Here is a 13,685-nt window from a genome sequence, read left to right as displayed (position 1 = left end):
GAAATCACTATGAAAATCAGATGGAAAATTCACCACTAGCGCTTGTATGTAATAGTGGCTTTATACCATGGCTATGAGCCCGTGAATTCTGCTTCTATATCGGCACACATCATGTCGCAAGCGCTAGTGGTGGATATTCCAGCTGTTCTGGTTATTTAATTTGATTGCCAGTTTAAAACGATCTTATCATACGTCGTCAGGCAACCATATTATATTAAATCGTGCAACTGATAAGATTTTAACGCACAGCACTTTCGGGGCCACTGGCAATTTTTCGTTTAACCTCATTTTCAAGAGTTTTGTTTTCATTTTTGTTTTGTTCTATAATAATAAAATTAACTTTTTTAAAATAATAATTTGAGCGGCTTTTTATAAATTGCAGTTTTTTTTTATTATTACTTTAATATTTAGAATCAAAATGGACCCCGTTTTAAGAGAAGATGATCTACCCGAAGCGTGTTTACAAAACATACTCTACCAGAAAAGTTTGAAATGGGTTTTCGTCGGTGGCAAAGGAGGTGGTGGTAAAACTACTGTCAGGTAAACATTGCATAGTAAAGTGCATCATTGATTTTACTTATTTTGCAGTCAGATATTGTTGTATATACTTACTAATAAACTCCCATTCAATTTTTAAATAATAATTTTAGTTGTGGTGTGGCCATTCAATTGTCTCTAGTCCGTGAAACAGTACTACTATTATCAGTTGATCCAGCACACAACATATCTGACGCTTTTGGACAATGTTTCACCAAAACCCCTACTAAAGTCGAAGGTTTCAACAATTTATTTGCTATGGTAAGCGTTATAGAATGCTGGATATCATATTTATATTGCTTGTACATTTTTGTTTAAATTTATTACTTAGGAAGTAGACACTGATAACGATGAAAACCAAACTTTATTTGAACCTGATGATGGATCTGAAACAGTACAGTTAGGTAACAATCTTGTGAAAATCGTTTTATCGATATTTCCCGGTATTGGTGAGACAATGAGATATGCTAAAATAATGAAGTAAGTGTACACAAACATTCAGTAACGTACGTTATATTTTAGTTCAGGGAAGTTTTCATTTAAGATTAATCATGGAACCTTGGGGATGCTTCATCCCATACCCCTTTCGACCTGTCACAAACATTAACATTTTAAAATTATTCCAAACGCCTATTTTTATACTTCTCTTAACTCTGATATCTTGTACATAATCTGTAAAATATAAAGTTTTAAAAGTAATAATAATATGATAAACATTCAATTAACCCACATATTAAAACAATTGATACAGTATAGATAGGTCATACAATTTAATATAATATTATAGTTTTTCAAAATTAAAAAAAAAATCAATATTATACTTTATTTACATTATTTTTGGCTAAAGAATTTTTATATAATTGGTTGAAACAAACTGTTGAGTTATTCTAAAAATTTTTATCTACAATTATTGTATTTAACCTAGTCTAGAGCCTCTCCGTGCCGCAATAAACATGGTAGTAGTTGATAGAACTATTATGGTAGGTAGCTAATATTATTTTACTGGCCAAAAAAACAACTGAAACTAAGATTCTTTTTATCAATTATTTTAATAATACAATTTGTTTTATATCTATTAAAAATGACTAGCGATTAATAAAATCATATTTACCATTATAATCAATACACAATTGATTATGATGGTAAATAAGATTTTTTTTTGTGAAAGCAGAAATTCCAATGGGGGTTGAAACCTAGAATCCTAGTATCCTACCCTCGCATGCACCACTGCAAACATTTTATATTACACTAATATAATAATTTAAAATGTAAATATACCATTTTAAATAACTTAACTATAATGTAAAAATCACAACTTATTTAAACAAAGTCTTAACCTCTTTTTTTGTATGAAATTGTTTATGCTAAATAGATTTTTTACATTATTTTTTGCATTCATGTTAAAAATATCTTGTGTTTAACACTTTCACGACCGCATGTTAACTATTGTTAACATGGGGTATCTTAAAAATAACCGATGTCAACTATAGTTGACATGCGGCTATTGAAGTAAATAGGGTTTCCGGATACGTGGTTTTTTTAAGAACCATACAAATTGTATGGTTTTATTCAACACATTTTTCTTTATCGTTTGATATCATTGATTTTTGAATAGCTCCACTAGACCGCGTTTTACAAAATTATAAAATGCAAATTATTAAACATATATGCCGGGTTTTCATAAGAATACACAATTTGGCTGTGGTCGTGAACGTGTTAAATTGTATTGTATATATTATGTACTTAAAATAAATGGTTTATTATTAAGACATCATTACTGTTATATTTGTGTGATTTTAGGTTGGTTAAGAATATGGACTTTTCAGTTATTGTAATTGATACAGCTTCTTCAGGACATACTTTAAAACTACTGACATTCCCTTCGATGATGGGAAAAGCTTTAAGAAACTTTTTGGAACTTAGAAATAGAATGGGCCCTTACCTAAATCAAATATCTATGCTTTTTGGACCGGGTTTTAATGTAGAGGAAATTATACAGAAAATTGATGAATTGTTGAATTACATTAATACTTTTAATCAACAATTAAAAAACCATGTAAGTAATTATATAATATTTTTAAAACAATCAAAATTAATTTCATACTATTTTATTTTAGGAAAAAACCACATTTATTTGTGTATGTATTGCTGAATTTTTGTCATTGTATGAAACTGAAAGGCTTTTCCAAGAATTAAACAATAATGAAATTGACTGCCATAATATTGTTGTTAATCAATTATACCCGAACAATGAAGAATCCGATCCCAATTGTAAAAAGTGTTCTTCCAGAAAGGAATTACAGCGCACCTATCTAGAACAGGTAAGTTTATAATATAATAAATAAAGTATACTTGATAACTGTTTTATTGTTATTATTTTTTGTTTTAGATAAAGGATTTGTATCTTAATTGCCATGTTACTAAGCTTCCATTGTTAGAAAAAGAAGTACGAGGTGTTCCTGATTTAAAAGATTTTTCAAACTATTTAATATACCCAAATTATGTTTACCCTAAAATTGAATAAGTAACAACACTGTTCTGTTGTGTTTTCTTTATTTTTACAACATAAGTTTATAACAATGTAATATGTACATAAAAAACAAATGATTTTATCATTACTGTAATTTTAATTAATTTCAAATGATTTTAAAAACGATAAGGAATAATTACTGTTAATTATAATTCACTATATTGGTTATAAAACAAAAATACATTTTTCAATTATTTAATCTATAAATAAATGTAGTATAATAATTAATAATTAATAAATATAAGCTCATTATGATATTATATCTCATAATTTATTTATTCTCAACTAATCATAATAATATAAGATGTTAGTTAAGCTTTTTAAAAACAAATGTTTTATAATTAGGTACCCTATATACAAACCATTTTGTTATAAATTCTTTAATAATTTTGCACTTAAAACTGTATTTTATTAATCATAATGATCTTATTTACCTGTCGTTGGTATTGCTGTGTAACGTAATACCATTGGTATTGGTTAAGCATCAACCTTATTATTATTTATTATATAATAATTTTAGAACATTGAAACAAGCAATTAAAAACAATTACCAAGTTAATTATATTTTACATTTTTACAAAAAATGTTCTAAAGTTTTTCTATATTTTAAACATTTTAAACACTAAAAATTAAAAATACATTATTTTAATACTTATTTCATAAAATACACTTATATTTTTTTGTGCTTTATTTTATTTTTTTTTATACAGTATGCTATGATTAAAGCCGGATTTAATAGATGTTGCAACTTTTTATTGATATCATGTAAATCAAATCTGATCAAATATGTACACAGACTGGACTAATAAATTATAGTCTTCCTATTTAATTTTATATTTTTTTAATTTTTGCAATTGTCAACAATTTTGTAGTTTTTTCAATTTTGTATACTTCATGTGATAAAATATACAAACTATTATTTGTTCGGTAATTTAATAATAAAAATATAACTACAATGTACATTTTCACATAATGGTTTTCCCTAATAGTATAGGAGCGTTCTATAGGTGCGGACAGACTCATATAAATGTTGTGATATCAATATATCGATAATAATAATTTATTGGTCGACAAATTCCAGGTCCTTATGAGAAAAGAGTTAAAGATAAAGATAAATATGCCTTAGAAAAAATTAAAACTACATAACTATTTAAACTTACTCTGAGGTAATGGTAGGAAATCAAAATGTTAATTTAGATATAGAACACCAATTTTTTTTAATTTGTTTAAACACGGCCTGATAACAAGTGTAGATGTTGAACATAATTTTCTATTAGGTATATAATCATACTTTAAGTAACAGATGAGATACAGTTTCCAAGAACACAATTTAGGAATGTATATAATTATACATTTTAATTCAGAAAAATTACGTATTCTAATTTTTAAATGCTTTTTTATATTTATTTTTTTACGATACCTACTATTTTATAATTATGTAATATGTTAAGGTTCATCATGTTATTTAAGTAAAGAATTAACAATATATATTTTTTATGATATATGATTTTTTTTTTATATACCTAATTTAAATATATTTTTCATTGCGATTTTGACATATTTTTAGTGCAATTTTGACATATTCTTAACGCAATTATATTCGGTGTGGTTATAAATTATGATATAATGTTATAAGTGGTCAATATTATTGGGTGAGCGCGACGCTACAGTATGTATGTCACTTTGATTTTGTTCTCATAATAAATTATTAATTTATTAATATAATAAAAAACATTTTGAAATGTTGTTGATTTACTAAAATAATTATAATTATAGACCTCTCATAAAGTGTGTAAAATGAAATCATTTATTTTATTTTATTCAAATAAACTAATTGTCATCTACATTCTTTGATTTTAGCCAAGGGTAGTTTATTATTGATTCATTAAAACTTAAATTAAAGTGACTAGTAAAAATGTTTATATTTATTATAAGAAATATTGTACCTATTAAATAAATATTATTAAAACGGTTTAATATGTAATTTATCATTTGCACCACTACATCATATATAAAAATGAATGTTTGTCTGTATGTCATTGAACTCCTAAACAGCTGGACTGATTTTGATGACATTTCTTATGTGTGGTTCTCGGGATGATTTAGATTCACAATTGGATCCAGTAGGTCCAACTCGGAGGGATTAGATGGAAATTGTTGTTTATAAATGGTTGCTATTGGTTGAAGTAGAAATAATTAGTAGAAATTATTATTTTTCTTGTATATAAATGGTTGCCATTAGTTACTCTGGCAGATGAGGTAAAAGCATCCATCAAATCGTCAAATTTATGGTTTTCGAATAAAGACATTATATCTTAAAAGAAATGTTGAATATATATTTGTTAGGTTCATAAAAACTACTATACCGATTTTGTGAAAATTTTAAATTGCTCTTGGAGATATCAGAAAAGTTTAAAAAGTAGTTTGAACCACATTCATTTATACCAAGGGTTATACCGTTGTCATACACTCATACAATGTTGAAGTTGCTGCCTACAGCTATTTAAGACATTTTAACATAACTACATAATAACATCAACACATTTTATGCAACTTGCACTTTTAATAATTGTCAAAATTATATTTGCAATAATTTTACAAATATTATATATTATTTTATTGTTTAATATATTATACATATATTATACATATATTATACTATTATACTAATTAATGACAACATTATATGACCACACAATACTATTGACAACAATTTTATATTATTATAATTATTATTTATTTATATATTTTTTCATACAACTTAGGTATAATCATTGAGTATATAATATGGTATATTTTGTATATAATATATTATATTTTTACAATATATACTCAATGGTATAATATATATATTTAATAATTTTCTATAAGGATAACATAAATACCTCCCCTAACACGCCATCATCGCGTAACTTACACGCCATTTTTTGTGACCAAGCAGAGTAAGGCATCGGTTGCGTCGCGCACCATCGCCGGTTCGAATTCGGCCACGGGCAGCATTTTTCTTCGAGCAGTCACGGTGTCCGGAGAGAGAGGCCGCCATCCCCCACCCGCGGGCATGGCAGATACCTACTGTAGGTGTGTAACAGGTGCCCACTTAAAAATTCTGCCAAAAACAAACACACGTGTTCAAAACCTATAGTAGGTACCCTCACAGTTCCACAGGCTACTGACCTCAGTTGTCGAAGCCTCAACCAAAAAAAAAATAAAATGATGGAAACGTCTTAATCGTATTTTATTTTATTACGGTTTACCACCTATTATCTATATAATATAATATATGTATAAACCGTAGGTAAAAAACAAAAATTATCTTTTTTTTTTTGTCTACCCCTGTACTAAACTATACGATTGAACTATATAGCTGGTATATAATAGTAGCCTTTTTCATCATTTTATTTACGGTTTTCCACACCAAACTATCGTATATTAGGTATAATATGTAAATAGTAGATTATATATTTTTTTGACGTACCTATTTTTCACATAAAACTAACTTATAATACATTTATATAGAGTGATTATATTAGATTTATTTAAAATGTTCCAAATTATTGTATATTTCATCAGTTTTATGAACGTTTCTTTCCGTTCCCTGTGATCTAGACAGTAATCGGTAAAAAAAAGTTAAAAACTACATGGGTAAAAAATAAACATTACATAGAATGTGCTTTTATAATTGTATATTTTTTTAAGTGAGTTATTATTGTATCTTTTTTGAAATAAGTTATAATAATATACTAGTGAGTAGTGGGATGAAAGTGAAAGACGTAAGCCGTCTGAGAATGGTATTCAACAGTATGTCAATCTTTTTGAAAATTATTTAAAATACACCTAAATAAAAGAATGGTAAGGTGTGCCAGAATATGGAAATAAATAATAATAAACTATGTATGTACCTATATAAATTATGTTGGTAAGAACTAAGAACTAAGAAGTAACCAAATATGTACATAGGTAAAGACGGTAAGTACAATAATTGTACAATAATTATTATTGTATCTTTCCCTATAACTTTTTCACCGGTTACGGTAAATTGTAATTATTGTGAGCATAATTATTATATATTTATATAAATACGTATGCATTTAAATACCAAGAAAAATACTTGGAAACAGACGTATATACCTACAGGCTTTAACTTTTAACTGTGGCCTGTGCCTATAATATTATGTAGAAGACACGACGAGAAATCGTTTTCTGTACCTAATACAATAGAATATATACCTACCGTATGTCCGCGAAAACAGGGTATACACTGTATAATTAAATTCTGTTTGCGGGACATGAAACTATAGACATTTGAATAATCTCCCACAAACAGAATTTTAAAATTTGTATAGAGTACTGATAAATGTATAGGTAATTGAGTTATAGAGTGTACCCAGTTTTTGTGGACGCGTGGTATACGGTATACCTATCACGTCCATTTCGATTTTTACTTGTCGACTGTATATCCAGGTGCGAGTTTAGGGACAGTTGGCAGATGTTCTTTTTACTCTCCGATAAGATTAATGACATTTTTCATTTATTGTCCGCAATATAATAGTGTCGGTGGTATTATTATTATTATTATTATTATTATTATTATTATTATTATTATTATTATTATACATACGACATACCTATACTTGACACTTGTCCATTATTTGGTTTTCGTACAAACTACGATAATAAATTATTGACGAAGGTGGATAAGCTATGTATAATTTTGGGTAGTATAAGATGTAGGTAAAGAAAAATGTTTAAACAATGTTTCGAAGGTCGACTGCTATAAATCATGACGTATTTGAACTGCACTACAATGGTACAATAATCTCTTATACTGGCATACATATTATATTTTTTTTCAGGCAGTTTTAAAGGAAACGACTGTTATTGAATAGTCACAATACACGATCGGCGCCACCAAGTCGCAATGCATAAAAAACATGAACAAGTAGTCTGGGATACAGCCACACAGAAGTACAGGACAGACAATAAATGGTTGGATATGGAATAAATAATAATAGTTTTATTTATTCTTCTATTTTAATCACCCTCGTATTTCGAAATACTATCCCGGTTCACGGTTTATAGCTTGCAAAAAACACATTAATCCCCAGACCCTTAACGAAAATGCGACAGAAACAGCCTCCTCAGGAGACTAGACAGACTAGTGGTTTCGTATGTTCGTATAATAATACAGCCGTCATGAAATACCGGGGAAGTGGTGGTAGGACGATTTTAACGAGCCGTCCAGATAAGTGCATGGCGTGCCTATAATGTGGGCTTACAAATGAAGTTTATTTTGAATGAACTAAGTATTAATATTTTATCAACTGCATTACATTCAATTATTTTTCTATTTTATCTGAATTAATCTACAACATTAATTGTCCATTACGCATAACAATCCCACATGTAATAAGGCTGGGCTTTATAGACTACAAGTTACGATATAAAGGTGCTCTGGTAATTAAATTAAATATTTATTTAAATAATATATAATATTTCGACCAATTTTCTTATTTTAAATTCAAACAGTTATTATTAATATTATTATATGGCTTTACCAGTGTTGAAAATTCGGGTGAACCGTCGCAGTTGCAGATCCATTTTAAAGATGGACATTAAAAAGATTTAGGTAGGTACCTATTTATAACATTATTAAATAGTATATCCTATAAAATAGGTATATACGATATTAAACCATATAGTCGTATCGACGACATCTCCTGTGCAATAAATTACAGTGTACATAAAAAAAAAAAACACAAAGGTCCGAGTGTATTATGTGGTAGTACACTACCAATAATACCTATTCACGGTACCTGCCTTAGCGTGTGGTGGTGGCCAACAATATATTGTGCTGAGTACCCGCTGCGCAATGTTCGGGACACAAAAATACTTACATCCGGATACGTGTAGCGTGATGGGTGGTTAAAATATGGCATAGGGCCTATACCACAGTTACGCAGTTTCCAATAAATAACGTAAACGAAAATTGTCTGTAATTTATTATTATAATTTAATAATTTATAATCTATATACGCATAGGCGGAAATTTGACATAGCTTTAGAGGGGGCTAATATTTAAAAATACTTTATTGCATATCAAAGCCGCTCTCTGCACTTGCAAATATAATATTACACTAAGCACCATGCAAAACTAAGCATGATTTATTTTAATCATACCACATATAGGTGTTATACATTTTACACGTACATATTATGTACTTGAATTTTAACTTTAAATACCTATATAACAATGATAATATTAGTTGGGTATATAAATTATAAAGAAAACAAAATTATTCAATATTAGTTTACAGTAACAACCTTGTTATCTAGTTGTTGTATTAAAATATTTAGTTTAAAACAACATAGGTGTCTATCTTTTTTTGAAAATGAATCCAGTATGACTTATTTATCAATTGTTTTGGAAATATAATTTTCTATAGGTAGGTACTAATTATAACTAATTTTTGAATCTATTTTGTAACATACATGAGCTCAACCATGTTTTTATTCTTCTCATTTTTGAAAAACTACGCTCACATGTAGACTTTGGTAATGGAATCAGGAATACTAACACAGTAGATATTTTTTCCAAAATTTTTTTTTTTATTTGCGTTCCAACAATATTTGAATTGAAAGTTAATATTTTACTTATATTATTTTTGAGGGGGACTAATTTTTCTGTTTGTACGTTTTGAGGAAGCTAAGCCCCCTCAAGCCCCCTAAATTTCCACCTATGTATAACGTGTCAATTATAAAGTTTTCGAAGATCCGAAAGGGAAGTAACATTATACGTTACCTATATAACATATAAGTATCAATTATGATGTTATTATTTGTGCCGGATTTAGGTCGTATACGAAACTACTTAGTACTCACCCATCAGCCACAATTTTATATTTTATATTTTAATTGCTCAGTTATTTGTACAAAAAACAAAAGAGTAGATATGCATGCGGCACGCCCATCTGCACCTGGCTACCGTACACTCGTTAACACATAACAAACATTATTGCCACAGAATTATATATTTCAATCAAACTAGGTATTTTATTAAATGTCATAGAAATAAACAATAAAACAATAAACAATTACATTAAAAAAATTAAAACAACAGATAAGTAAGTGTTTATTAGGGTAAAGGACTCTATATTTATGAGATTATTACAAAATACCAGTTTTTTTTTTAAAAAGAAACGATTATAATTTTTAGTGTTAGGTACTCTAAAAAAATAACAAAATATAGATAACATTTTCACTTAATGTTTATAATAAAAAGAAATTTTTTATACACGATAAGATTTTCAAAATATTGATACCCTATTTGAGTTACCTATTTTTATTTTATAGGTATAAGAAAATTTCGAGTTTAACTAGTCAATAAAAAATTTTTCGGTCAGTCAAAAAACTTGAAAATGTAATACAACGTTCCTATCCAAAATTTAATATTATTGGAAATCAAAAAAAAAAAGTTGAGCGTAAATCCACAGTAAATTTTTCAAAAACAAGAAATTTGACAAATTTTTTCGAGTTCGGAATTCATAAAAAATGTTCTATTTATATCTAAGATTGGAAATTTTCATACAAGATTCCCCTTAAGTTGACTAAATTTAACAAAAAAATAAAGTTTACCGGAAAGTCAAATTAATTTTGTACCAGCTTTTAAAGTAAGACATTGGATATTCAGGAAATTAACAAATTCTCATACATTGATTTTATTATTTTGTTGTTATTCAAAGACTATTAATATACAGTTTTCATAAAATGTTTATATTATAATTTTCTATACATGATAAAATGTTCAAGATATTTTGATTCATTTTGAATTATTTATAGACATTTGAAATTTGATTTTATTTTTAGTTTTTTATTCTATAAATGTCAATAAAATTGTATTCATTGGATTGAAAAGAATGAAAATCGAATTCAAATAGTTCCTCATAAGTTGATATAATATCAGTTGATTTTAACCTACGGTTGTACTAATGCCTAATAATAAAATTAATTATTTTAGTCACAATTATACTATCAATTAATATACTTAGTAATATTATCCTAGGCTGACGGTCTTCACTCAGAATCGTTTTTCATATACTATGATTTTATATCATTGAATTCTAATTTAACACCATCCATTACAGTGATCTACTTCTAACATATTGTACAGCAGAGTGACTTCCACTAATCCGTATTTTAGATTCTGAGCGAAGCGATAAATGTATATTAATTTTATAATGATGTGTGTTTTTTTATATTTTTGTGTTTGTCATAGGACAGTAAAAATGCTTGCATTTTCTTCAACAGTAACTTTTCTGATAGGAAAGTGAATCGAGTTGCTACTTTGGGGGGAGGGGAGGGTCAAAAGTAAACGTTTCCCAGTAGTATTCAAAAGCGACGTGAAAAACAAAAGAAAAATTAAGGAAAAACGGGAATTTGTACGCAAAATCTGTTTTTGAGAAAATCGATTTTGGTTTTTGGCGCAACTCTAAAACAAATGACCGTAGGTACATGACATTTTGACGGAATGTTTATATTAGCATTTTCTATACACCAGAACATTTTCCAAATATTTTGACTTATTTTGAGCTGTTTACGGACATTTTCAGTTTCCATTTTTTTTAGTTTTTTTTTCTATAAATATTAATACAATTTTATTTGTTGGTTAAAAAAGCTTGTAAATGTAATAGAATGCTCCTAGATTATTGTTTCAAAGACAGATAAAAAAAATTAAAAATCCACAGTCACAATTTTTTAATAAGTTCAAATCTTGACAAAATACGAAAAAATCACAAAAATTACCAAATTATTTTGAGAATTCATATAAATTTTTCTTTTTCAATCTAAGATTTTAAAATGTAATGCAAGATTCCTCATAAGTTTGTCTACCATAATCAAAAAAAAAAAATGTCTACAAGATAGATAAATTAAATTTTTATGAGCGTTTGAAATTCATATTTTAACAACATTTGATATTCACTCGATTTCTCATGTAACGATTTTCTTATTTTGTTGTAATTAAAAAACGAATGACTTTAGATACTTGAAAATTTCACTGAATGTTTATATTAGCATTTTATATACATGATAACATTTATAAAATAATTTGATTCTTTTTAAACTGTTTGTGGACATAGTCAGTTTTCAATTTTTTTAGTTTTTTTTCTATAAATATCAATAAAATTTTATTTGTTGGGTAAAAAAACGTGACAATTTAATAGAAGGCTCCTAGGTTATTGTTTCAAAGGCAGATGAAAAAAATTAAAAATCCAAAGTCACAATTTTTTTATAAGCATTTAAAGTTCAAATATTGACAAAATACGTAAAAATGACGAACATTTACATATTATTTAGAAGTTCATAAAAAATTTTCTTTTCTAATGTAAGATTTAAAAATGTAATACAAGATTTCTCATAAGTTTGTCTACCTTTATCAAAAATAAAGGCTCCTGATATAATGTTTCAATAGCAGTTGAAAAATATTAAAAATACATAAGAACAATTTTTTTTTATAAGCATGTAAAGTTCGAATTTTGACAAAATTTATCAAATTTAAAATTTAATAATTATTTTGTAGTTGAAAATTTATAAAATGTTCAACTTTTATAGCTAAGGATTGAAAATTTAAAACAAGGTTCCACGTAAATAGGTTATATATAAATAACTTTATTCACAATGATATCATCAAATATACTTTTTTTTTTAACACCATCCATTACTGTGACTCCACTTGTCACTACCACTTTGTACAGCAGAGCGACATCCACTTACCCACCTTTTTAATTTTATTATTATCTAACTGGTCAGGAAATATTTTAAACGTGATTTACATGTATAGAATGTCGTTGATAATTTCGCAAAAGTTAAGGCTTGGAATTACGATCCCGCCATATACTTTTGGAACGACGAATTTATAAAAAACTTCATACCCAGGGACACATAAAGGACCATTGATATTTTAAACATCAATGAAACTATTACTATCGTACGCACCAATGTTATTTTTATAAATTACCTATTAATAATCATTAGAGTGTATAATTAAAATGCACACAAAACTACATCGTATAGGTTATCATAATCCAATTAATTAATGATTAGTTTCTTTAATATAAAATGGGATATAGGTTGAATGGAAATAAGTTCACAAAAGTTCAGAGTTACGCGGAAACTGGTAATAATATGCATAGAAGTATAGAAATCAAGTATTTAGCCAAGGTTGGATCCCTAAGAAAAATCAGTGGCCCCAAACCGGCCTCTTCAATCTTATTTTTAAATATTTTAAATATTATGGCGTTTAATTGTTCTGAATCCGGGATTTATATTATAGGTACTCTGTATAATTAATAACCTTAAATTGTTATTTAATTTCAAAATTTTATTTTATAAATACTCGTCACCCGACAATTTTAGATGACACAATAAGTAATAACACGTCTGACTCTATTCCCTGTAAGTTTACCCAATTTTAGAAAGTAGGGTGAAAACGTTATGACAATATACTGTAGTTTTATGCTTCACGTCGCAAAACACCACGGTATATACGTAGTGAACTGTATTGTCACAAAGTTTTCACCATACTACCCTGCGTGTGCAACAAAAAAAGTGGGTAAACTTACGG

The 13,685-nt window shown here is 27.4% G+C and overlaps 1 protein-coding gene across 1 annotated transcript; it reads left to right on the top strand.

Moving 5' to 3' along the window:
• Positions 1-219: 219 nt before the first annotated feature.
• LOC132935870 (ATPase ASNA1 homolog) lies at positions 220-3,857 on the top strand. The gene is made up of 6 exons (XM_061002505.1): positions 220-540; positions 651-798; positions 869-1,017; positions 2,338-2,593; positions 2,655-2,858; positions 2,927-3,857. The coding sequence occupies exons 1-6, from the start codon at positions 419-421 to the stop codon at positions 3,059-3,061; spliced, it is 1,014 nt and encodes a 337-aa protein (XP_060858488.1). The 5' UTR covers positions 220-418; the 3' UTR covers positions 3,062-3,857.
• Positions 3,858-13,685: the final 9,828 nt, after the last annotated feature.

This window comes from Metopolophium dirhodum, chromosome 1, assembly GCF_019925205.1.
Source record: "Metopolophium dirhodum isolate CAU chromosome 1, ASM1992520v1, whole genome shotgun sequence".
Classification (NCBI taxonomy): Eukaryota; Metazoa; Arthropoda; class Insecta; order Hemiptera; family Aphididae; genus Metopolophium; species Metopolophium dirhodum.
Note: the sequence above shows the minus strand (reverse complement) of the source record. Positions and strands in the feature narration are given on the sequence as shown.